Source organism: Myotis daubentonii, chromosome 1, assembly GCF_963259705.1.
Source record: "Myotis daubentonii chromosome 1, mMyoDau2.1, whole genome shotgun sequence".
NCBI classification, from domain to species: Eukaryota; Metazoa; Chordata; class Mammalia; order Chiroptera; family Vespertilionidae; genus Myotis; species Myotis daubentonii.
The window spans coordinates 139,574,539-139,598,945 of record NC_081840.1 but is presented as its reverse complement, the minus strand read 5'-3'; the positions used below and the strand labels follow the sequence as shown (position 1 = coordinate 139,598,945).

Genomic DNA, 24,407 nt, shown 5'->3' with positions numbered 1-24,407 from the left:
CTCTTCCTCTCCTTTGCTCTCTCTGAAATCAATAAAAACATTTTTTTAAAGAACATATTTGAGTCCAGCTGGTGTGGCTTAGTGGTTGAGTATTGACCTATGAACCAGGAAGTCAAGGTTCAATTCCCAGTCAGGGCTCGTCCCTAGTATGGGGCATGCAGGAGGCAGCCAATCAATGATTCTCTCTCATCATTGATGTTTCTATCGCTCTTTCCCTCTCTCTTCCTCTCTCTCTCTCTCTCTCTCTCTCTCTATATATATATATATATATATATATATATAGAGAGAGAGAGAGAGAGAGAGAGAGAGAACATATTTGAGTCTAATTTGCAGAAATTCTTCTTCTGTTAACTCCTATATCTCAGCACCTCTAGAAATGACAAAATTTTCTCCTTCAACATTTTTGATAAGTTTTTAACCTATTGACATGATTTCTTGCTGATATATGATCATATATGTCTGTACAAAAACAGCAAGAGATCCAGGAATTCTGGATATTCTTTTGATTTTTCTCCTTTTAAGATTTATTCCCACAAGAAGAAAATAATTATTTTTAATCTAACTTAATGGGTCACTTTCAAGAACTCTCTCCACTCCTTTATCAAGCAGACGTAAAAACATGTTAAAGTCATTTATTTTTCCTCTTGAACAAAAAGATAAAAAGACAAATCTTGTTTCATTGGCAAAACTATTATACTGTTTATTTGCCTGTGTGTTTTGTTTTCTTTTCCCCTTCCCTGATGACCAATTCTATGATAAAGTAACTCTATGTCTAGATCGAGACTCAGTTTCAGGTGACAGAATCCAATTCAAACCAACCCAAGGAAATTTCCTAAGGGAATAAATTGGTTTAGGTAGGTGGAAAGTCCAGGGCTGGGTATATCTTCAGGCGTAGCTGGTTTGCATGGTTAAGGCCTAGCTCCACCTGATCCACATGGAATAATTCCCCTCAGAAAGAGGCGGAGCTGTCTCAGCAGAAACAGAGAAGAAAGTACTGAACTGGCAAAAGCAATACCTGTCCACAGCAGTAATGGAAGCTGTGTCCTGGTTCCACACAATGTGCACATGGTGCCTACACTGTCGCCTGCTCCTTCAGGTCACTGTTTGCCCAGGGGTTGCAACATTACAGCAGTCTTGATGGGTCATGAAGCCTGGAGGGTATTTGCTTCAGTTCCTTGACTGTGTCTCGGTAATGAAGTTAGAAAACAACTTGCCTGCACTCAGTTTGCTGTTTTGCTCCCATGTTATCTGTTGTGATATTCATTAACAATCCATATTTTGGTGTGTGTGTGTGTGTGTGTGTGTGTGTGTGTGTGTGTGTGTGTGTGTGTGTGTGGCTTAATTAGGAGAGATGATGTACCATACAGAAGCCTCGTGAAAGCAAATGCTCATAACCTCATGAGATTTGAGTGAAAAGTCTTCTACAAAGGTTCTGAGTCTCATTTTCCTAGAAGAGCAGAGAGTTCCGGAGGCTTTCTCATCCATGCCTGAAGGCCTAAGTGCGGTGGCTCTTGATCCTTGGCCTGTTAGCATTGCCCTGGACATCTGCTGAGGGAAAGGACCCACGCCGTAGGGAGTGGAGGAGGCCTGTAATTGTGTTGGGAACCACAGCCTCATTGTTCTGCGCTGCAGACATGTTGGCACAGTTGACAAACGCTTGGCCCACTCCTGGGACTCCCGGGGCTCTCTCCACCCCAGGAGTATGACTGTCTTCTCCCATTCCTTCTGCCTCCGGAGAGGTTGAGACAGCTTCCAATTTTTTGCTCCAAAATTAGGTTGGTTTGTCATCTCTGCACTCCTTCCATTCCCTCTCTCCACAGTCTCTCCCCCAGTCATTACAATGCTTTGTCTCAAGCACAGGAGCAGCGAGGGGCTACTGGTAACCATAGGCAACCAAGAACCTGGAGTAGCTATTTGTGCTATCTTTGTGAGGCGCAATCTGGCCACTAGCTGGGTAGACAGAAAAATGTGCCCTACAGGTTGCCTTGTACGGTAAAATATCGGCTTCTCTGTCTTTAGAACGACCAGTTCATGGGCGAGATGCAGATGATCGGATGGTCTTTCAATACTGGCAGGAAAGGTTTGCTCATGTAACGCTGCTCAGTTCGCACTGATGCCTGACGTTGTGGGGAAATCGGTGACCTTCATTTCAGGTCAGCACTTGCAATACATTTCAGACACTCTCCAGGGTTTGCTAATTCATGCAAATGGATGTGTGAACTCTTGTAATGATTTCTCCTTTATAAAACACTCCTTTATAATGCTTCCAGGACATGATGCAGACCAAATCTTTCGTCTGCGAGCTTTCTTCCCATCTTATTTCAGACAGCCTCGTATTGCAAAACCCCTTGGCACTCCTTGTTCTTTCTTGTCTGTTCACCCTTTCAGGTGCCTCCTGAAAAGGAGGCTTTTCCCTCTACTTGTCTGCTTTATGTCTCTCGTCTATGCCTCAGCACCCAGGCGCTCCAGTAAGACATTTCATACACAGGTTTGTTGAAATGTACAAAACCGGGGGAGAGAATAAAAAAGACTTTTGTGACAGCACGTTTTTCAGCCCTTTGCCCTTCCCCCTTATTAAAAAGATTTAACCCGTTAGATCATGGGGAACACGCCTTCCATTTTAACATGGGATTCCAAAACTTGCCAAGGCTTAGCAATCCAGTGGGGGAAAATGTTTGGATTCTGACATAAATGCATGCATCAGGAGAAAGAGTGTTTCATAAAGCAGTCGCTCTTTGCATCAATGTGGCCTGAAGTGAAAGTTTTGCTGTAAATGAAAGCAACACAGATTTTGTTTTTGCTCAGCTCTCCCTCCTTCTGATATACCTTGTATCCATTATCTCTGAACTGCTCCAGCTTTCTAAGTAAAATGGCTCAGTCTGTTACATAAGCTTAATCTCTCCTATTTGCGGTTGTTATTGTTCTGCAATGGCCGAATGGTGAAAAGGAATACCAGTCCCATTTAATCACAAGATGAATAATAACACTCAGGACACTCCAACACCATAAGGACTCATTACAAAACAGCTACTTCCCTGACTCTGAAGGCAAACTGTGGCATCCAAGTGTTAAATTACTATCTAGTAGTAAATTATGTCCCATAGAAATGGGAATTAACTTGATGTTAACATAGCACTAAGCCACCATTTGATGTTACTACTTCAGTGTATAGAATAACATGCTAGGAAGCTAAAATACACAAAGCAATTTCTCGAAATTCATAACTTTTAATACCCCTGGAGTGGTCTTTAAATGATGTCATTTTAATTTTTTTATCTTTTAACTTATCTTTATTTTATTTTTATGAAATGTATAATTTTATCACTATTTGAAAATTTGCATGTCAGTCCATGGTAGCTGGTAACCTGAAAGAATCATTTGTCAGGCTAACGAAGGTTGAAGCCAACTCCTGTCCTTACTGCTGGCTGGTTTTCCATCTCTCCTACCTCTACTTCCATGACCCATAATGTATCAATGTATGTATGTGTAAGTCTATAGTAATATGTTTAACTTAATGTGTGTGGTAAGATCACCCAACTTAAATAGTACATTTTTATCAAATGGGGAAGTAAACATCAGCGATAAGGCTAGGTTGCAGCCTGTAATATTGTGGAAATACGTCATCAGTATTCCTGAAAGTCAAAAGCTGACAAGTGATAGTGAGCACAGCCCAATATTAAACTACATCTGTTTTATATAGTTTTTGTATGCAAATGTTAGTTCAATATGAAGCATTGTTTTCATTTAGGAAAAGATGAGGCAAACAATTTAAGTCATTATACCAAGCTAACATTATTACTGTACTTTTTCCCCCTAAGATCTGATAGATATATTTATAAATAGCAACTGAATTCTAAGTTAATGCACATTTTAAAAATTAACATATAACATTATATTAATTTCATGTGTACAACATAATGATTCAATATTTGTATATATTGCAAAATAATCACCATAATTCTGGGTAACATCTAATTAACATAAGATATTTTGTTATATAAGTGAAATAAGAGGGTTCACTATATAAGACATAAGTGCTTTGTTGTATGACATTGCCTTATAGATTTACTACAGGCCCGGTGCACAAAAATTTGTGCACTCAGGGGGAAGGGGGAGTCCCTCAGCCTGGCCTGTGCCCTCTCGCAGTCTGGAACCCCTCGGGAGATAATGACCTGCTGGCTTAGGCCTGCTCCCGGGTGGCAGAGGGCAGGCCCAATCCCTAGGTGCAGCCCCTGGTCAGGCTCAGAGCAGGGCCGATTGGGGAGTTGGGGAGCCGCCCCCTGTCATGCACAGAGCAGGGCGGATCGGGAGGTTGCGATGCGATCCCCAGTCACGCTCAGGGTAGGGCCGATTGGGGGTTGGGGCACCGCCCCCTGTCACACTCAAGGCAGGGTTGATGGGGAGGTTGCGGCGCCACCCCCTGTCACGCACAGAGCAGGGCCAATCAGGGGGTTGGGGCGCTGTACCCTGTCATACACAGAGCCGCAGGGCCATCAGCGGTTGGGGAGCTCCCCGTATCAGGCACAGAGCAGGGCTGATCAGGAGGTTGGGGCACCTTCCCCTGTCACGAACAGAGCAGGGCAGATAGGGAGGTTGTGGCCCACCCCCTGTCACACACAGAGCTGCAGGGCGATCAGGGGGTTTGGGCGCTGCCCCCTGTCACGCTGATCCCGGTGCCTGGAGGCATATTACCCTTTTACTATATAGGATAGAGGCCTGTGCACAGGTGGGGCTGGCTGGTTTGCCCTGGAGGGTGTCCTGGATCAGGGTGGGGGTCCCCACTGGGGTGCCTGGCCAGCCTGGGTGAGGAGATGATGGCTGTTTGCAGCTGGTCACACACCATTCAGGGTGGGGGTCCCCACTGGGGTGCTTGGCCAGCCTGGGTGAGGGGATGATGGCTCTTTGCAGCTGGTCACACACTCTTCAGGGTTGGGGTCCTCACTGGGGTGCCTGGCCAGCCTGGGTGAGGGGCTGAGGGCTGTTTGCAGCTGGTCACACACCCTTCAGGGTGGGGGTCCCCACTGGGGTGCCTGGCCAGTCTGGGTGAGGGGCTGAGGGCTGTTTTCAGGCTGGTGGGTGACGGAAGCTCCCAACCGCTCCTTTTTTTCTTTTTTCTTTTTTAATTCTGGGCCAGCTTTAACTCTGAGGCTCCAGCTCTTAGGCCTCCACTGCTGAAAGTAGGTAATCGAAACAATGTATAACTCCAGCTCTGACTCCAGCTCTGAGATTCCAGCTCGCTGAAAGCTGGTTTCTGGGTTTTTTTTTTTTAGCTTGTATATTTGTTAAAATGTTTCAAACTGCAGGCTCAGAGGCCTGCAAGGCAGGCGAGGAACGTTGGTTTCCTCAGTCACTGAAGCAAGCAAGCTTCGTGTTAGTTTCAAGCTGCCTGGTTGCCGGCCGCCATCTTGGCTGGCAGTTAATTTGCATATTGCCCTGATTAGCCAATGGGAAGGGTAGTGGTCGTATGCCAATTACCATGTTTCTCTTTTATTAGATTAGATTACACAAGTTTATTATGTACCTTGTGCTTTTATCATAGGGTCTGTCAAAGTTGCAACTCTAAGAACCCCAAATGAATGCCTCCATGACAAAAATTTGCACATAGAATTATGGTCCTTCTGTCCTTCTAAAATCGTGTTCTATTTTCTTTTAGAGTAATTTGCCTCTTAGGTAAGCACGAGGTAGTCCCTTCCATTAAGAGATAGAAAAGAGGTTGAGGAAAGGGTACTTTCTTCCTGGGGGTAGAGTAAGCGGAAGGGGTGATAGCGCTGTGCCTCAGTATCCCCTCCTGTAATTACTACACGGACCATCCCCATGAGAAAGTGAGACCATGGAAGTTGAGGTAGGAGAGATGGAAAACCAGCCAGCAGTAAGAATGACAGGAGCCAGCTTCAATTTTTACTATTCTGACAATTCATTCTTCTAGGTTACCAGGTACCACTTTGCAGTATCTTTACACTCTCCATGTGTACATAGACGTACAACATATGCCAAGTAAAACCCCTTGGCCTTAGAGTACAAATGGTTTAATATTTCTAAGATGAATCAACATCGATTAGCCAGGTTCTCAGATGTCACAACAACGTAAGGTTAAAGATCCCGCAGTTCCAGGAGCTTAGGCTTGCATCAGAATGGAATGCTGAACATGCCAGCGGAGACCACACTCTGTGCCTTCACGTATACCTCGAATCTGCCCACTTCTCTCCATCTCCCTGGTAATCACCCAAGTCTAGACACTTGCTACTCAAAGTGTGGTCTAAGGCAGGGTTCAGCAAACTTTTCTGATAAGGGCCAGATAGTATTTTATGTTTATGGGACATAGAGTCTCTGTGGCAACTGCTTACCTCTGCAGTCATAGCATGAAAGCAGCCATAGATAACATGGAAACAAGTGGCTATCTATATATATAAAGAGCCAGGGGCCATCGCAACCAAACAGATGACTGAACAGGCTGAGTGGGGCAACAAGGCCGGCAGGAGGGTTAGTGAGGGACAACCAAACGATTGAGCACCAGGCTGCGTGGGGCAACAAGGCCAGCAGGGGGATAGTGAGGGATAACCAAACGACTGAACAGCAGGCTGTGTGGGGCGACCAGGTTGGCAGGGGGAGCAGTGAGGGGTGACCAGGCCAATAAGGGGGGCAGTTGGGGGCAACCAGGCCAGCAGGGGGGGGCAGTTGGGCATGACCAGGCTGGCAGGGGGGCATTTGGGGGCAACCATGCTGGTGGGGGAGGCAGTTAGGGATGACCAGGACGGCGGGGGGGGGGGGAAGCAGTTGGGGGCAACCAGGGTTGTGGGGGGGGGGGGCAGTTTAGGGCAACCAGGCCTGCAGGCAGAGGCAGTTAGAGGTGATCAGGCTGGCAGGAGGGCCAGTAGGGGCAATCAGGCAGGCAGGCAGGTGAGCAGTTAGGAGCCAGTGGTCCCGGATTGTGAGACAGATGTCTGACTGCCTCAGGATCAGCAGTCAGACATCCCCTGAGGGATCCCGGATTGGAGAGAGTGCAGGCTGGGCTGAGGGGACCCTCCCACTGCCCTGTGCATGAATTTCATGCACCGGGCCTCTAGTATTTCAATAAAATTTTATTTACAAAAATAGGTAGCAGCCCCATTTAGCCAATGGGCAATAGTTTGCCAACCTTTGATCTAGGGCAAGCATGTCAAACTTGAGCCCAGACAATATAATGGTATGTAAGAAACATTTTAATAAAAATTTTGTCACTTAATTTTAACAATATCCTGTTATACATAATTATTAGTAATGATCTACAATGTTCTCTAATGACTAATTACAATAACTGTGTTGCATTCATTTCCCTTTAGCATCTTACACGCAGGTGCACCATTTCTCTCCACTAATACTAGCAGTGAATATTTTAGCAGCTGATTGCCACGTCATTAATCTTAGACTGACTTGTTTGGTGTGCGCAACAGTAAATATTTCGCTTTCAGAGAACAAGAAAAATAGGTTTATTTGTGTTATGCTTATTAATTTGCGCAGTTATTCAGTGTCTGGCAAGTTAATGTTCAAGAAAAAAATGTTAATTTTTATTAAAATATTCTCTTATTTTATGTTAATGATTACTCATTTATCTCAGTCCTTTGCATTCAGCATGTCTCTATCGAAATAAACCTATGTTTCTATGAAAATTGAAGCTTTTGGGGTTTTTTGCGGCCCATATAAACTTAAACTTGTTTATTTGGCCCATGTTGGCCTTTGAGTTTGACATGCTTGATCTAGGGACCAGCAAGGTCAGTACCACCTGGAAGCTTATTAGAAATGTAGTATCTCAGATCCCACCCCACATCTTCTGAATTAAGTTCATTCTAACAAGAGCCTTAGGTGATTCCTTTGGACATTAAGGTTGGAGAAGCACTGGTTTCCCAGGGTGAGGCCACCACCACCCCTCCTCTGGGTTGCTATGCTGGACTGACTGGTCTCCTGGAACTTCTACCTTTAGTTAACTTTGCCACCCTTTACCATTCTCCACAAAGCAGCCAAAGGGGTCTTCTTAAAATGCAAATTGGTTAACATCTCTTGCTTACCAAAAACCTTTCAGCAACCTCTCAACTAGGGTTATCAGACTTAACAAAAACAACGAAAAACAGGATACCAAGTTAAGTTGGAATTTCAAATAAACAATGAAATACGTTTTAATATACATATGTCCCTTGTAATATTTAGAACATACTTACACTAAAAAGTTAGTTGTTATTTATCTGAAATTCAAATTTGACTGGGTGTTCTGTATTTTACCTGGCAGCCCATGCCCAGTGCTTGAGGTTATAGTCTGAACTCCTTCTTACAGCTTGTAAAACCTGCATGATCTGGCCTTGTCTCCTGACCAGTATCATCAGACACCACCTTAACCTCCTCACAATGCTCTAACCATACTGGCTAAGCTCCTTCCTGCCAAGATCTTGGACAAGTTGTGGCCTCCACCTGGAATCCATTCTCCTCCTATCCTGCAGGTCTCAGCCTAAAGTCTCCTGTGTAAGGGAGGCCTTCCCTGACTCTGTCTAAATGAGCACATGCTTTCCACACAAGACTCTTTCCTTGAGCTTAAAGAAGGAATGATTTCTTGGGACTGTAATTATCTTAGTGAACGGAGAATGAGGGATTCCTTGGGACCAGAAGGTCTGGGAATAATAACACAGGAGAGGAAGAATAGCATTGAATGAGGGCAGGGAATAGGAGAGCAGAGGACAGGCCTGGGCCAGTGTGAGTGAAGGAAATTAGTCAGAACTGTAGAAATAACAATTTTAAAAAACTGAGCGTGTAAATTGGATTTGGCCTGTAGACTACATTGAATTTCTCAATGAAGAGTTTGAATTGCTCAGAAAAGTAAAGAGGAGCCACAAAAGTTGTTGAGCAGAGGTGACATCATGAAGTTGTGTTTTGGGAAAATGAACCTGGCAGGAGGGTAGACTTACAGAAGGAAGGGAGAGAGGCCAGCCAGGAGGTGGTGTTGGTGAAGCAAACCTGAGTGTGTAATTGAACTACTTGAGCAAGGTAGGATAGGAGTGGAAGAGAAGGAGCAGCGACAGAGTTAAATGGTTAAATGAAGGCAGGAGGGTTAGAAAGGAGTTTTTCAAATTTGTTTATGAAAGAACTTTTAAAAACATGGGGAAACAGCTTACCTGTGTAATTTCCCATATTATGAGTTAGAAGCACTAACAGCCCCATAACTGTCCCGTGTAACTCTTAATCCCTCTAAAGACGTGAGAGTTAACATATTTAGAAAAGGGAGACTCTAGACAGCCCCCACTCACATCTCTTCCTCCCTCCCTTCCTCCCTTCCTCCCTTCCTTCCTTCCTTCCTTCCTTCCTTCCTTCCTTCCTTCCTCCCTCCCTCCCTCCCTCCCTCCCTCCCTCCCTCCCTCCCTCTCTCTCTCTCTCTCTCTTTCTTTCTTTCTTTCTTTCTTTCTTTCTTTCTTTCTTTCTTTCTTTCTTTCTTTCTTTCTTTCTCTTTTCTTTCTTCCTTTCTTTCTTTCCTTTTTTTTTAAGCAAAGAGAGAGACATTCACAAGGGAGGCTGGCTGAGTCATGATTCAAAATAGGTCATGGCTGTTGAATAAGGGAGCCCTCAATAATGGAGTTAAATGGCCTCTTCACTCAATGTTAAAAGCATTTTACTCAGTGAATTTAAGCTGTCTGTGCTCCGTGTTCTCTGGCTGATTTTTTTCAAAGTTGATTTAATCCCGGCACTTCATAAAATGTGTGTAAAGCAAGATTTTATTTGTGTTCAAGAGAAATCTCTGAAAGAGTGGAATAAAACCAAATGCATGGAAACAAGCTCAAATCTGGCAACGGGAAAACACAGACGCACAGGTTCAGTGCAAGATTCAGGAGATGTGCCCCACCCCCCGCCCCTAAATAAGTTTCTAATCAAATGCCAGAATTTGAAACCTGCCAAAATGTCCTACTTGGCTCCCTTCACTCTTGAAATCATTCCTTTTTATTGCATCTGACTAGGCAGAGAACAATAATGGAAATGCCGACCAACTGATGTTTCTGGCAATTTTGTGAATTATCACATAAGATGAAATGCTGAACTACATTCCTTTCTCCCTGGGGTTTATCTTCACACTCCTATTCATGCTTGGCATCCCCTCTGCTTGGTGTGACCGCAGTCCCAAAACTGAGCTGCTGAAGATTAGACTGTGATATGCTAATCATTTTGCATTTTAAAAAGACTAAATAACCTATTTAAGAAAACCATTTAGGTTTGTATAATTCTTTCCTTCTTCTTTTCCTTTTCTTCAGTAAGCTCGATGTGATTAGCTTCGATTAGGACCATACAATAAGCAGGGAAAGAACACACTTCAGAGATCTCCCATAGAATTTTGCTGGTGGCCCTCAGGCTGCAGATTTTACTGGCTTTCTGGGAGGAAGTGAGCTAGGTGCGATGAGATGACTAAGACAGAAACTGGCGAACATCTCAGGTTCAGTGATCAGAGTTATCAGATTGCAAATGTTTAGGAGGCATAATGTGTTCTGATGACATTTCCAAGACTGCTCACTAAAAAAAAAAAAAAGGAATTTAGAAGATTTCTTAGTGCCAAATTAAAAACAGTAAATATTAAGTATAACTTAATTAAGGAGGACTTGTACATCATTAAAGAAAAACTGGAGGGGGTGTATTAAAAGTATAGCAAACTAGAGAAAGTAAAAGAAATTACTTTTCACGTAACACATGGCCCACATGGTCAGAATTGTTGATCTGTTCCACAGGCATTTCTTGAGCAGCTATTATATACCTGTCTCCGTGTTATATGTAGATAGTATAAAGATGAGTTAGTCTTCATCCTTTATCTTGTAAAGTTAATCTTGGTACATGAAAATGTAAAGAGATTAGTTCTTTTAGATACTGGTAAAAATGCTTCCAAATTAGGATAGTTGCTTTCTTTCTCCTCTTGGGCTACTTTTTATTTTGAAACCAGAGAACCTATGGATCTGGGCTGCCAGTCACTACTTGAGCCAATTAAGCAGAGACAGGGTTGAATCATATATGAACATTTATTCCCATAATGCCGGCAGTATGGGAGAGCAGCAGGTCACCCACGAAAATCTGCTCTGCACCCCACCCCCCATAAGCCAGCTGCTTATATGGGATACAGACAAAGATTACGTGGGGAAGTGGGCAAAAGGAATAAGAATGGGCATAATGATTACAGATTATAGGCAATGTGGGCAATGTGGGCTGGGGGTTTGCAAAGGGCAGGGGGCATCCGGGACTCCATTGTTGCCTTTCCACAACAAGATTGGATGTTAATCTTTCTATGAAGATAGGCAGCTCCCAGATGAGAAGGATGGCCTGCATTTCCAGGTGAGCTCCCAGGTCCCATGTATAATCCCCAGCCAGGTTTCAATGTGCTTCCTTTAATCAGAACAAAACAATCATGGTTAACAGAGCATGATTAATATTTCTTATTAGTATTTCTTATAACTAATAGCTAGTCCCCAATATTCTAATTCTACCCCTAACAGTTTCACATGAGGAGTCAAGCTTCCAAAAGCATGAAAGGCATTGCTTTGGTTAGAGGTGAACTTTTCACGTAACACAGGGCCCACTGAAAAATCCAGACAGTGGCGTATATTACTAATGAAGAATTTGAAAACATAGTACAATGTTCTGTAAGTGAAAGTAAATATATATGTAATTAGAGGCCCGGTGCATGAAATTCGTGCACTGGGGGAGGGGGTGTCCCTCAGCCCAGCCTGCACCCTCTCCAATCTGGGACCCCTTTCACAATCCCTTTCACAATCCGGGGCTGCTGGCTCCCAACCACTCGCCTGCCTGCCTGCCTGATTGCCCCTAACCCCTTCGGCTTGCCAGCCTGATCATCCCCTAACCACTCCCCTGCCAGCCTGATCGACGCCTGACTTCCCCCCTGCTGGCCCTGTCACCCCCAACGGCCCTCCCCTGCAGGCCTGGTCCCTCCCAACTGCCCTCCCCTGCAGGCCCAATTGCCCCTAACTGCCCTCCCCTGCTGGCCTGATCACCCACAACTGCCCTCCCCTGCCAGCCATCTTGTAGCAGCCATTTTGTGATGACATGGGGCAACCATCTTGTGACCACATGAGGCGGCCATCTTGTGATGACATGGGCATGGCCATCTTGTGCGAGGGCATGACAGTCAATTTGCATATTACCTCTTTATAGACAGGATACTGTTCTGTATAATTCATTAACTAACTCTAGATATCTGCATAGTTTCCTTTTAAAAGAAGCCAGGGTGTCCATACCAGCATTCCCCGCCCATCATTCATACACCCACTAAATGATTGTACTTTCTAATACTGTACAGTACTGTACATAACAGAAAGGTCTTGGTATTGTTACAGATTTTACCAACCCATTCATTAATCCTCCAGAATCCTCTGAGAAATATAGCTAAACCATAACTAACCAATGTTTTCCTCACAGTAATTCTTCCAAGAAAGGAAAGTTTGCTTTAAAAAATAATGGAGGGTTATTTCAGGATACGACCCTGGAAGATGATAGAAAAAACAATTACGAATTCCAAGAAAAAAGTAAACAGCTCTAAGAGGAAATATTATTACAGTACACTACTTCACTCTTTTTTGGGGAAAATGTAAGCAGCACAAAAAGATAGAGTCATAACAAAGTAACTGCATTAGGGGATGGAGAAAGGAAGTGAGTTAGCGTGAAAGAACTAAATTCTCATCTATTGTACAATACAGCAAATAGATGATATCAAAAATTATTAAATTGAGAAACAGAAGTTCAGAAAAAGAGAGCTATTTTAAAATAAAAGAGAATTACAAATCCAGTGCGTGATCTTAGATTGACAAACCAACTACAAAGACTATTTTAAAGGCAACTGGGGAAATTTAAATATGTACTAACTTTTATATGATAGTAGAAATTGTCATTTTTCTTAGATGTGATAATATTTAGCTATGCATAATAAAGAATATCATGATAACTTTAATATATTTTAAATACATAATCATTTTTAAATACTTTAAAAAGGCACACATCAACATTTTAAAAACAGACTTTTCTATTTGATTTTGAACATCACCTTGATTTCAAAATGTGTTTAAGTAATTTTGACAATATATCTCTGGATTAGTACACAGCCACCACTATATCCTATAGTTGAAGCTAATTTTTTCTAAGATGACTCTTGCTTTGCAAGATTCTGAAATTTCACAAAACAGATTTAATTACTTTCAGTGCACTTTACTTAATTAGGCAAGAATTCAGACAAACAGATTTAGAAAGGTTTTTCATTATCAGATAAAAACTAAAAGAGACTGTGAACTAGGAAATTAAATTAGCCAAATATTCTCTAAGTATTCCAATTGGTTAATAGGCATGGTTGTTAAGTCTTGTTCAAACTAAAAATTCACATCCTAACTAACTGTTATGGGTTGATGGTTAAGAGCAGAGCAAATGTGTGGCAAATATCAAGTGGATTCCTATGTCAGTAAGATTCTCAGGGTAGAGAGGACACTGGGAATGTGACCTACTTTAAAAATCAACAAAATAATCTTATGTTTTAGTGATAAAATTATGATTTTTAACATGTGTTTAATGAATAAAATACCATACCTGAGAGAAAAACACTTCTAGAAAGAATTTCACCTAAAAATGCATTTGACACACAAAGTAATATGGTGCAAATTTAACAGAGTTTTTAGTTGGTTGGTTAACATTTGTATCACTTAAGTCCCTTTTGCAGTTCTATAAGGAAGATATCTAAGGTGTAAGGCTTGATCCAATTTTTAAACTATTATATAAATAACTGGGATAAATGAAAGATCATTTAAAGAAAAAAACCAATACACTAAGGGAATAGCCACACCACTTACTTAATTGGAATGGCATGATAATACAGTCATATTTTAATTTGGTGGGACGGTGTTGACATGTAACTACTAATCCACTTAATTGGTTGATTTTAACTCATCAATAAGTATAATTAATTATTATCCCTTCATTCAACAAATAATTATTTAGCATCTATATACAGGTTTGTGTGCTGGAGACTGAGAATACAGTAACAAACAAGATAAATATGATTCCCACCCTCATGGACTTGGAAAGACAGGTCAAAAAGAAATTTAAATGAAATATAACCAGTGTTCTCAGGGGAGAAGTCAATGAGTGGCTTGAAAGCACATAGCAAGGAACCTAATCATGTCACTGAAAATATAAACCAGGCACCTGACAGCCCTCTCTGTAACCAACCCCTTTCCTCAGGGTTGAAGATTCTAAGTGCAGAATCCCAATGATGTTGGTGGCTATGCAGGAAATAGGCTGTCCCAGCTGAACACATGATCCCTCTGCAGAGCACTGTCTCCATTAGCAATGCAGTTTATGCTGGCTTTGTTTTCCTGGAAAATGCATAATAAGCTTTGTATCCCAAAGAATGCTGGGTGGGGCACTTGCCAGACTTATGAAGGTGGAATGACTATGGGTAGCTCTTCAGACAAGTGACAGGGTCGAAGATAAGCCTGCTCCTAACCTGAATATAGATATTAATAAGTATTGCAGCACCAAGTAATTCCAGAGAGACTATTAAAATGAATCTGGAACACCTAGATTATCTCCAAGCATTTGGGTTAGATGACTGGGGGAGGACCAAATGAGTAAATTGGAAAATTCCAACCATAAGCAAAATGTGTGCTGATCTTGTGAGCCAGATTTTCATTAGATTTGAGAATAACTGGTGTGTTGTTTGTTTGTTTGTTTGTTTTTTCAGAATGTCCTCATTGTTGAGGTAAGCTGACTTTATACCCATATTTGGAAGTTGAAAGGATGAACGGTGAGTTTTAAAATGTAGAGTTTGTTATCAAGTTGCCCAAGGACTTACTGAGTTCCCCTGTGTGCATGGCTGTCGAAATTTATTGAGTAGGAACCAACTAGAATCAGGGACTTGAAATAACGCATTTAAAAGGTTTATATATTTAATTCCTCACATGTCTAATTGGTCATTATACCCATTTGTGAATCAGACAATTTTACAGAAGAGAAAACTAACCCACAAAGCCAAATTTACTTCATACTTAAGCCGAGGTTAGGACCCTCTTCACTCTTACCTCGGTGTTCTTGCTAATGACTTTGAGTAATTCTACCTTTGCATCGAATCATAAATATAATCAATTTTAAAATGGCAGTCCAAAGGAAAGCTATGAATTAATATAATTGGTTCTGTTTAAAAAAGAAGGAAGAGATGGAAGAAGAAAAGGAAGAGTGGAGGGGAGAGAGAGAGAAAGAAAGAGATAAAGGGAAGGAAGAAAAGAAAAGAAAAAAAGAGAGAAAACACCGGCCTTGGGGCAGCAGTGGACTGCAAATGTTCCTGTTTCCTTCAAGAGCACACCTGTCTTATCAGCTGACAGAAATTCAGGGGGGGGGGGAGGACGGGGTGGTGGTGGGGGGGTGCTGTCTTCAAGCTTTTGTTACACAATTGCCTGGGTGTGCCATATGTATCTGCAGTTCTGGCTCAGACATTACCCATAAAGTAGACCCTCTAGCCAAATGAATTGCCCAACTCTGGCTAAATTCAGACCTCTTGTTTTAATAATCAGTTCCTGACAGCTGATTTCTGTCCCGAGGACAATAAATTGCTGCTGCCCATTCTACTCTAATTGAGCAGCAGCTCATCAGCGGAGATGAGCCTCAGTTCACTGCAGGCTCACACCCTCAGAATTCAAGGACCGTCACCAGCTGCCGTCCAGACACATCTCACTTCCTAGCCATGGAGTCCCCTATTGAGTGGGGAGGGCAAGGGGGAGGTGTTTATCCATTCAGTGTATTCAGATGTACATCCCTGGTCCATGAAAATTCATGCGTCCTGTATTGTGTCACATAACCTCAGGGCCAAATCGTAGTCCTTGAAAGTGTGTGAGTGAGTCCAAATGTACTCAGGGAGAGCCCCACATGCTCTCCAAAGGCGGAATTTAGCCTTTCCTCCCAGCTCAGAGTTTGAGGAAATACTCACCAATGTATTTCCCCAACCCACCTTCCAGAAAGAAGCACCAGTCCAAAAAAATAGAACCAATTCTGCCTCCTACTTTGACTCCAATTTGATCGCAATTCTAATAGGGATGCATTATTAATAAGGAATATAATTATCTGCCTGAATGAAAAATCTACTATGCTGCCCAAGTGCATTCGGTTGAATTTGTTCTCTTTGCAAAGGATGTTGTTGGAACAGGGACCATGAAAGCGCTGCTCAGCAGCACAGGAAAAACACAAGCCCAACACGATTCAGGTGGCCAGGTGAGGAGGACGCACATCATTGTTTCTGTCTTTCCAAACGAGCCCAAGAGGGAGGCTGGTCCGGGATGCTGTTTTCAGAGAGCGCAGTCTGTTCCAAACCAGTGACCTTCTGCCCTGGGGTGCTACAGTCTGGCCACACTATCCACACAGCCCATTGAACTGCGGGCCTGAGAGAGAGGAAAGGGAAGAGCACATGCTTCGCTGTGGCTGAGCCCCTCTTGACTGTGCCTCGAGCTGTTTCCAGGAGCAGCTGGCTGGGCCCCAGGGCCAGGGCCCCCTCCCTTCCTCTATTGAGAGTCACTGAGCTAGTGCCGCACTAGCAGAAGCATGAGTTGGAGGCTGGGAGGATGCCCCATGTGCTCAAGGGGAAAAAATATCTATTTTAAATACTACATATTTTAATGATATTTCATTTTATTTGCAATTCACAGAGATTTTATTTGGATCACTGAAGCTTTTCTTTTTTTAATGATAGTTTGTTGGTGAAGAGGACACCTAGAAGTCATGGCTTTAGACCTGACTGTAGGAGTTTTGGGGTTTTGTTTGTTAATGGGTTGCCTCGTGGTGGTAGTTTGTGTGTAAGAAATTCCTATTTGTCGGCATTCTGTCTGAAGTGGAAGCTGCATAGGTTTGAAAGACCCACAAATTCCCAGCCTTGCTAGCGAAACTAGAACTCTTTACAACAAGGGGCTTACATTTCCTGCCTTGCTCTGCTCACACGCATGGATATTTTGATATCTAGGTTTTCCATAGAACCTTATCTCCAAGAGCTCAGAGAATCGGTTTCAGGTGGAGGAGGGAGACTCGGCCTCTCTGGACTGACACAGATGCACAGGATTCCTGCTGTGGCCGCCATCCCCACATGGGACATGGAGAGGCACGGGTAACGGTTCAGAGGCATTCTCATGCCAGGCAATGCACAGTGCTGACATGCAGCGAGCCTGAATTTTAGCACACGAAGAGGAAATCCAAATCATCTCCCCACCACTCCGAACAAAAGTTCAGTAACACAAAGAATTAAGTGAACAGCATAGGGAATATAGTCAATAACATTGTAACTAGAGCTATTGTGCTGATCGTTTTGCAATGGATAAAAACATCAACCCATGCCTGGCCGCAGTGGCTCAGTGGTTGAGTGTCTACCTATGAACCAGGAGGTCGCGGTTCAATTCCCAGTCAAGGGCACATGCCCAGGTTGTGGGCTCGATCCCCATTGTGGGGTCCGCAGGAGGCAGCCAATCAATGATTCTCTCCATCATTGATGTTTTTATCTCTCCCTCCCTCTCCCTTCCTCTCTGAAATCAATTTAAAAAATATATTTTTAAAAAACATTAAACCACTATGTTGTACACCTCAAACTAAGGTCATATTGTATGTCATCTGTAATTCAATAAAAAATAAAATATAACTTCACAGAAACAAAACAATAACAGAGAATTAGCAGAGCAAATATCTATAGATACTATCTTCACACTTGCCTTCAGACGTGTGTTCTGGAGGACTTTTCTCATCTAGGGCAGGAGGATAAACAAGCAGCTTGATTATTTATTATTCTAACACTGGAGGTGATTTTTTTTTTCACTTGCATAGGCAGACTTCAGCTTGATTTTTATAACTTACATTTGCTCTCAAGCCTCTGGGATAATTTGGCCACGGTTCTCATTAGCAAGCTGAACAAACATTGCAGCAAGAGAAGCATGCTATGGATGGGTAATGTGCCAGTGCTATTTAGCCAGTGACTCTTTATTCAAAAACACAAATTTCATTCCTATGTGGGATGTATTAAATCTAGACAATGTCAGTTCTGGGCAGATAGACCCAATAGTGTGTTCCTGTCCAGTTATTGGTTTGGGGAATATAATCTGGATGTAGTTAAAGTTGGACACGGTTAGTAAACAGAAATCTTCCAAGGAAATAATGTAAGACACTGTTCAGAAAAAGTTTTAACTGAAAGACATTCTGTTAATTTCTGTGTCACTTATAGCAACAACATTAATAAAGTAATAACAGCAAACACTAGTAAGTGGCTATGATGTTCCCGACTCTGTTCTAAGAGCTATATACACAGATTAACACATTTAATCCTCTAAGGTAGATGCTAAAGTTATGCCCACATTACAGACGAGGAAATTGAACATAACAAGGTTAAATAGCTGGCCAAGGTCACATAATTGTAACTGTAGAGCCAGTGTTGAACCCAGGCAGTCTGATTTTAATCACTGCTCTTACGCTTGCAATATACCTGTAACATCTGCAATTGCAAACGTAAAAGTAGGACTTGCACCCATTTACCCAGCTAGAGATAGGTCACTCTGGCTCCCATCCTACTCAACCAAGTCTCCCTCTTATTCCATGACACTCTGAAGGTTTGGCTTTCTCAACTGGCTTTTCCCAGTCTGAGTTGCCATGCCTGTTCTAGGGTTTGCATTGCTCACTGTAAAATCACTATTATTGCTACAATCAGGATTTCCTAATGTTCTTTTAGCTAGCTTAGAATCCCTGTTTCTTCTTTCTTTTTGGATTTCTGAATCTTTGTATTTTTTGTTCCTTTCTCCTAATCGACTCTTTCTTCTATGTCCAATGACATCTTTTCTTCTGCTCGTCCATCTCCTCTGATTATTTTTCTCAAGAACCTACAGTTTGGACGGTCAAATAGTGACACATAATGTACTAGTAGTCCCCCAGAAAGTAAGTTCCTCTCCTCTAGCATGTTCTGTGAGCAGGAACCAGTTGGTTTCTCCATGTGGAAGCATCTTTGGTCACAGGAATCAAAGTGGTGGTGGGCAGTACCATGGAGGTAACTTCCTCAGAGCTCTAAGTCCATTGCCTGCATCAAGGTATAGTTTCATAAAAGCAGGCAAGTGTATCGCTCACCTGCAATACTGCGACAAACAAACACAGACTCCAAAACATTGGAAGGAGCTTAAAAAAACACTGGACCATAAGCACATTTATTCTGTCTCAAAGCCTCTAATATAGGAGAGGTATGGTCTTTTCCTTAAGGATTCTTTCCAATAAAAATCATCTTCCTTTCAATAAATTCTTCTTTTGCTTAACCTGAGTACCTTCTACTGCATTTAAATCCATTTACTCTCCTTCTGCCCTTAATAGAGATGAAGAGCTAATCGTTGTCATCTGCATTGTGAACGCCAAGCCTTCTCTTCCTCAAGATGAACAATTCCACTTCCTTCATATTGTCTCCCAGGTTTTGCTTCCCAGCTCTGTATCCTGCCGGGGACACTGAGCAGTGTGAGGATCACCTCTTAGTTGCAACAGCCTGCACACCTACTCACGTACTGCAGTATCGTAATACCTCCTGTGTGAACTGCACTTTGTGCTTTTCAGATGTTTGCATTGGCATTATGCCATTAGATACTGCTTTGGAACAACACGCCTACATCACTAACTCATGCATACTTCTTACTATCTGCTGGGCTGCCTGAGCCCTTTCTCAGATCCGGATACCAGGAGTACAGTCATTCTTTATTGTATGTTGGCTTCTTTGTCTTGTCTTCCTGAGTTCTCACTCGGGTCCCGGTCCCTGCTGAGCTCATCCTATGCATTGCTTATCACGTTTTTCACTTACTTTTGCCTAAATGAAAAGTCCTCACCATTGAAGTGTCAACACTAACATATGGTGGCTTTATGCTTGTTATCTAAATTTTGATTTTTTTTTTCTTTTCTCTCTCTGCTCAGATGCTGGATTTGAGATTCTAAACTTATTTGTGGTGGGTTATGCCTTAGATTACAATGAATGCCTCAGAGATCTGAATGTACGTGTTGCATGCATATCCCTATCCCCATTTCACAAGGACTTAACAGTCTTATCAATTTAACTAATTATTAAAATAATAATAATGGCGGCTGCCATATATTGAGTAACTTCTATGTCAGGAATATTCTGGGCACTTTGCATGCATAATCTCAATTCACTCCCCCCACTACCCTGCAAGGGAGGAAGTAGGGTGATAGAAGCAATTATGATTATCTCTTTTTAATTTCTATTTTTATTTTTTATGAGCTCTATTTTATACTAAAGAAATAAGGAAGCCAAAAGCAGAACTATGGCTTGGTATTGATTTTTCTCCAAGTCATTGACTATGCCTACTTACCCACAGTAATGCTATATAATAAAAGCCTAATATGCTAAGTGTCCAACTATTCGTTCGACCTTTCGACCAGTCACTATAACGCGCACTGACCACCAGGGGGCAGATGCTCCAACCGGTAGGTTAGCTTGCTGCTGGGGTCCAGTTGATCAGGACTAGGCTAGATGGGCTGGCCACTCCCTGGAGCCCTTCCGTGGTCCCTCCTCATCCCTAATCATGCACCGGTAAGGTTCTTCGGCCTGGCCTGCACCCTCTCGCAATCCAGGACCCCTTGGGCGATGTCGGAGAGCCAGTTTCAGCCCAATCCCTACAGGCCAGGCCGAGGGACCCCACTGGTGCACGAATCCTTGCACTGGACCCCTGGTGGTAAATATTCTATAACCTATTTTGTGTCGGAGCTTGAAATCTAGCAGGTCAATTCGAGTGGCATGCAGCTAGCTTATAGCTATTCCCAATTTGGGGGCAGTAGTTTTATTGGTGGCAGGAACAGCACCAGGGGCCACACTGGTGGGATCCCACTAGACCTGGGCTCAGCAACATCGGTACTTGAGTTGTGGCTAAGAGAGAATTTAGAGCCAAGACTCAAACGATAAGAGAACATTTATTTGGAAAATCACAGAGGTATGAGAAGTAATGTGTAGGAGAAATGGGCTTAGGAAACAAATTAGGTAAAAGAAAGGCCCTTGGAGCTTAGAAGTGAGGAAAGTCAAGGTGACACACTTCGGGGTTTGGGGAAGTGGAGGGAAAACTGTGGTGTGCTCCCATGAGGGAGAGTGTGATGGGTTTTCTGTCCTAAGGGTTTTAAAGGTGGAGATTTTAGGGGAAGTCACAGGGGAAGATTTCAATAGATGATTCACAGATATTCACAGCAGCTTTTCAGATGTGTCTTTCAGTGTTGAGGTCTCCACTGATTGATTGGCTGGCACAGGGGGTCATTAGCCAAGGCAGCTGGCCCTGAGGTTAGCTTCTCTGGTTTTGTTGCTTTTCTGGGCCCGAAGCTGAAGCACAACTGAGGCCTAGATGTTATCTAGGGAGTAAAGGTCAGGGGTCCGAACGGCAGGAACAGCAATCTGCTAGGAGAGGAAAGGTCACCCTGGAGACAAGGTCCTATGCTACAGTAGTCCTTTGCTAGGCACCCAGGACTTTTCACCCTGGTGACCTTCTGTACCATAGTTTTCACATATAGACATCGACCCCTGGCTGTGTGACCCTGACCATTACTGAATGATCTAGACATATTACCCAAAACAGACCAATCTCTCTCTCTCTCTCTCTCTCTCTCTCTCTCTCTCTCTCCCCTCCCCCCCCCCTCTTTCTCAATAGAAACTTAACCAAAATCACAGAGACCAAGGAGTTTGAGGCTTAACCAGTGGACTGAGGTCTGGAGCTACCCCTGTTCCTGTCTTTCATTTCCTTCATTGCTCAGCACTGTCTTTGCTTCTGTGAGCTACTCAGTATCTTACCAATAAATCTCCCTATTTTGCTTATATTAGCCTGACTCCATTTCTGTTGCTTGCAACCAAAATATTCCTGACGCGTTTCTTACTATCGAAAGGGTCAAATAAGAGTACATATTATTTTTATTATGGCTGTTTCTCCATTCACCCTAGGGGCTGTAATTTTACCAGTAGGAGACTTCTATCTCCATCACAGCTAACCATACTGCTCCCTAAGCATTTCTGGTTGTAACAGACTTAGAGAGCCAAATTTAGAAAAAGGCTCAAAACTAAATAAAGCATTTTTGTCAAGCATTCGAATGGATTTCTTTAGATGTTACACACACACACACACACACACACACACACACAAAAAAAAAAAAAAAACACAAATATCTACACTAATAAAAGAGAAAAATGGTAATTGGCATACGAGCTACCCTTTTCATTGGCTAATCAGGGCTATATGCAAATTAACTGCCAACTAAGATTGGCAGTTAACTGCCAACAAGATGGCGGTTAATTTGCATATGTAGGCACAATGCAGGGAGGCAAAAGGGAAAGCAGGAAGAAGCCCCCTGCCACTGACAGTGATTGGAAACCCAGGGGGGAGCTAAGAGCTGGGGGGCAGGGCAAAGGCAGCCCTGGGGCTGCCTTTGCCCTGCCCCCCAGCCATGATCGGAGAATCAGGTGCCTTTTCCGCCCTGGCCAGTGATAGCAGGAAGTAGGGGTGGAGCCAACGATGGGAGCTGGGCACGGTCGAAGCTGGCAGTCCCGGGAGCTAGGGGTCCCTTGCCTGGGCCTAAAGCGAAGCCCACAATCGCGGGGCCGCTGTAGCTGGGGTTCCCGCTGCCCGGGCCGGACGCCTAGGCCAGAGGCGTTAGGCCTGGGCAGGGGCAGAGCCTGCAACCGCGGGGAGCTGGGGGTCCCCTGCCCAGGCCTGACACCTCTGCTGGAGGCCTCAGGCCTGGTCAAGGGGCTGATCCGGTGATTGGTGATTGGAGGGGGATGAGGGTCAACTCCTCTGGCCGAGGCATCAGGCCTGGGCAGGGGGGTGGGGGGCGGAGCCGGGGATTGGGGGGATATGATGGTCCCCTTGCCCAGGCCTGAGGCCTGGGTCAGAGGCGTCAGGCTTGGGCGGGAGGTGGAGCCAGCGATCAGAGGGAGATGGGGGTCCCCTGCCCAGGCATGATTCCTGGGCCAGAGGCCTCAGGCCTGGGAGGGGGCCAGAGCCAGTGATCGGGGGGAGAGGGGGGGTCCCCTGTCCAAGCCTGACACCTCTGGCAGAGGCCTCAGGCCTGGGCAAGGGGCCGATCAGGCCATCAGAGGGTGATGGGGGTCTACGCCTCTGGCCGAGGCATCAGGCCTGGGCAAGGGGCAGAACCAGTGATGCGGGGAAATGAGGGTCCCCTGCCCAGGCCTGACACCTCTGTCAGAGGTGTCAGGCCTGGGCAAGGGGCCGATCCTGCGATTGGAGGGTGATGGGGGTCAACGCCTGAGGGCTCCCAGTATGTGAGAGGGGGCAGGCTGGGCTGAGGGACACCCCCCCCCACCCAGTGCACGAATTTCGTGCACCGGGCCCCTAGTCCTATATAAAAGCCTAATATGCAAATTGACCAAACAGCAAAACAACTGATAGAACAACCAGTTGCTATGACTCACACTGACCACCAGGGGGCAGACGTTCAATGCAGGAGCTGCCCCTAGCCCACAGGCCCCAGGCCAGCCAAGGTGAGTGCCAGCAAGGGGGGGGGGTGGGGGGGATAGATCTCCCCACAGAGGAAGGTGACCGGTGGTGGTGGCAGTGGGGGGCGGGCTGGCAAGCAGCCAGCGCCAGGCCAGCCAAGGTGGGTGCCAGTGGGGGCCACCCAATCACCCCACCTGTCACCCCACAGATCGGCCCTGATCACCGGCCAGGCCTAGGGACCCTACCCATGCACGAATTTCGTGCATCAGGCTTCTAGAATTTAAATAAACAGTAACCAATACAGGATGATGGTCTTTATTATTGCATAACATTGTCAGCGCCTCATATTTTGTTAAGAAACTGATGCATTATTAAATTCTTTATTGTTTCAGCACATACGTGTGATCAATGAACACGGCAAAGAAAAGTATCGAGTCTAAAGAAGTAAATTCTCTCCAGATAACATCATACTCACAACTACATTCAGGAAGCCACTGTGTGAAGTTTGTCTCCCCAGGCGTCCTCACTCAACAGGGTAAAAAAGAAAAAAATGTTTTAATGACAGAGCTTTCTTTTCTGAGATTATAACATAAAGAGCATCAAAAGTTCTTAAGGAAAAGAAAGCAATGTTTTCATTTGACTCGTTCCAAATTAAACACTCCGCCTTATGACTCATGAGTTCTATCTACCTTCACACTCCTGAACTGCACCTTCTTTTGTTTTCATTCACACAGTCATTATGCTCGAATACTTTACCCCCACCTAGTTACTCAAATATTTCTTACTTAACTTTTTAAAAAATATACTCTATTTCTTTGTAATATTTTGCAGTCTTAAGAACCTGGAAGTCTTTTAAGTTAAGCTCTGAGCCCATATACTGGAAATGCAGCTAGATTCCCATATTAAAAAAAAAAAAAAAAG

The 24,407-nt window shown here is 43.8% G+C and overlaps 1 protein-coding gene across 1 annotated transcript in view; it reads left to right on the top strand.

The window, feature by feature from the left end:
• The window catches only part of PRTFDC1 (phosphoribosyl transferase domain containing 1), a 107,738-nt gene extending 83,812 nt beyond the window's left edge, over positions 1–23,926 (top strand). Inside the window, 9 exon segments of the mRNA XM_059698229.1 lie at positions 2,020–2,054; positions 2,056–2,080; positions 14,735–14,752; positions 16,174–16,218; positions 16,220–16,254; positions 16,730–16,882; positions 19,522–19,547; positions 19,951–20,027; positions 23,879–23,926. Coding sequence (XP_059554212.1) covers positions 2,020–2,054; positions 2,056–2,080; positions 14,735–14,752; positions 16,174–16,218; positions 16,220–16,254; positions 16,730–16,882; positions 19,522–19,547; positions 19,951–20,027; positions 23,879–23,926 — 462 coding nt within the window.
• The last annotated feature ends 481 nt before the right edge of the window (positions 23,927–24,407 follow it).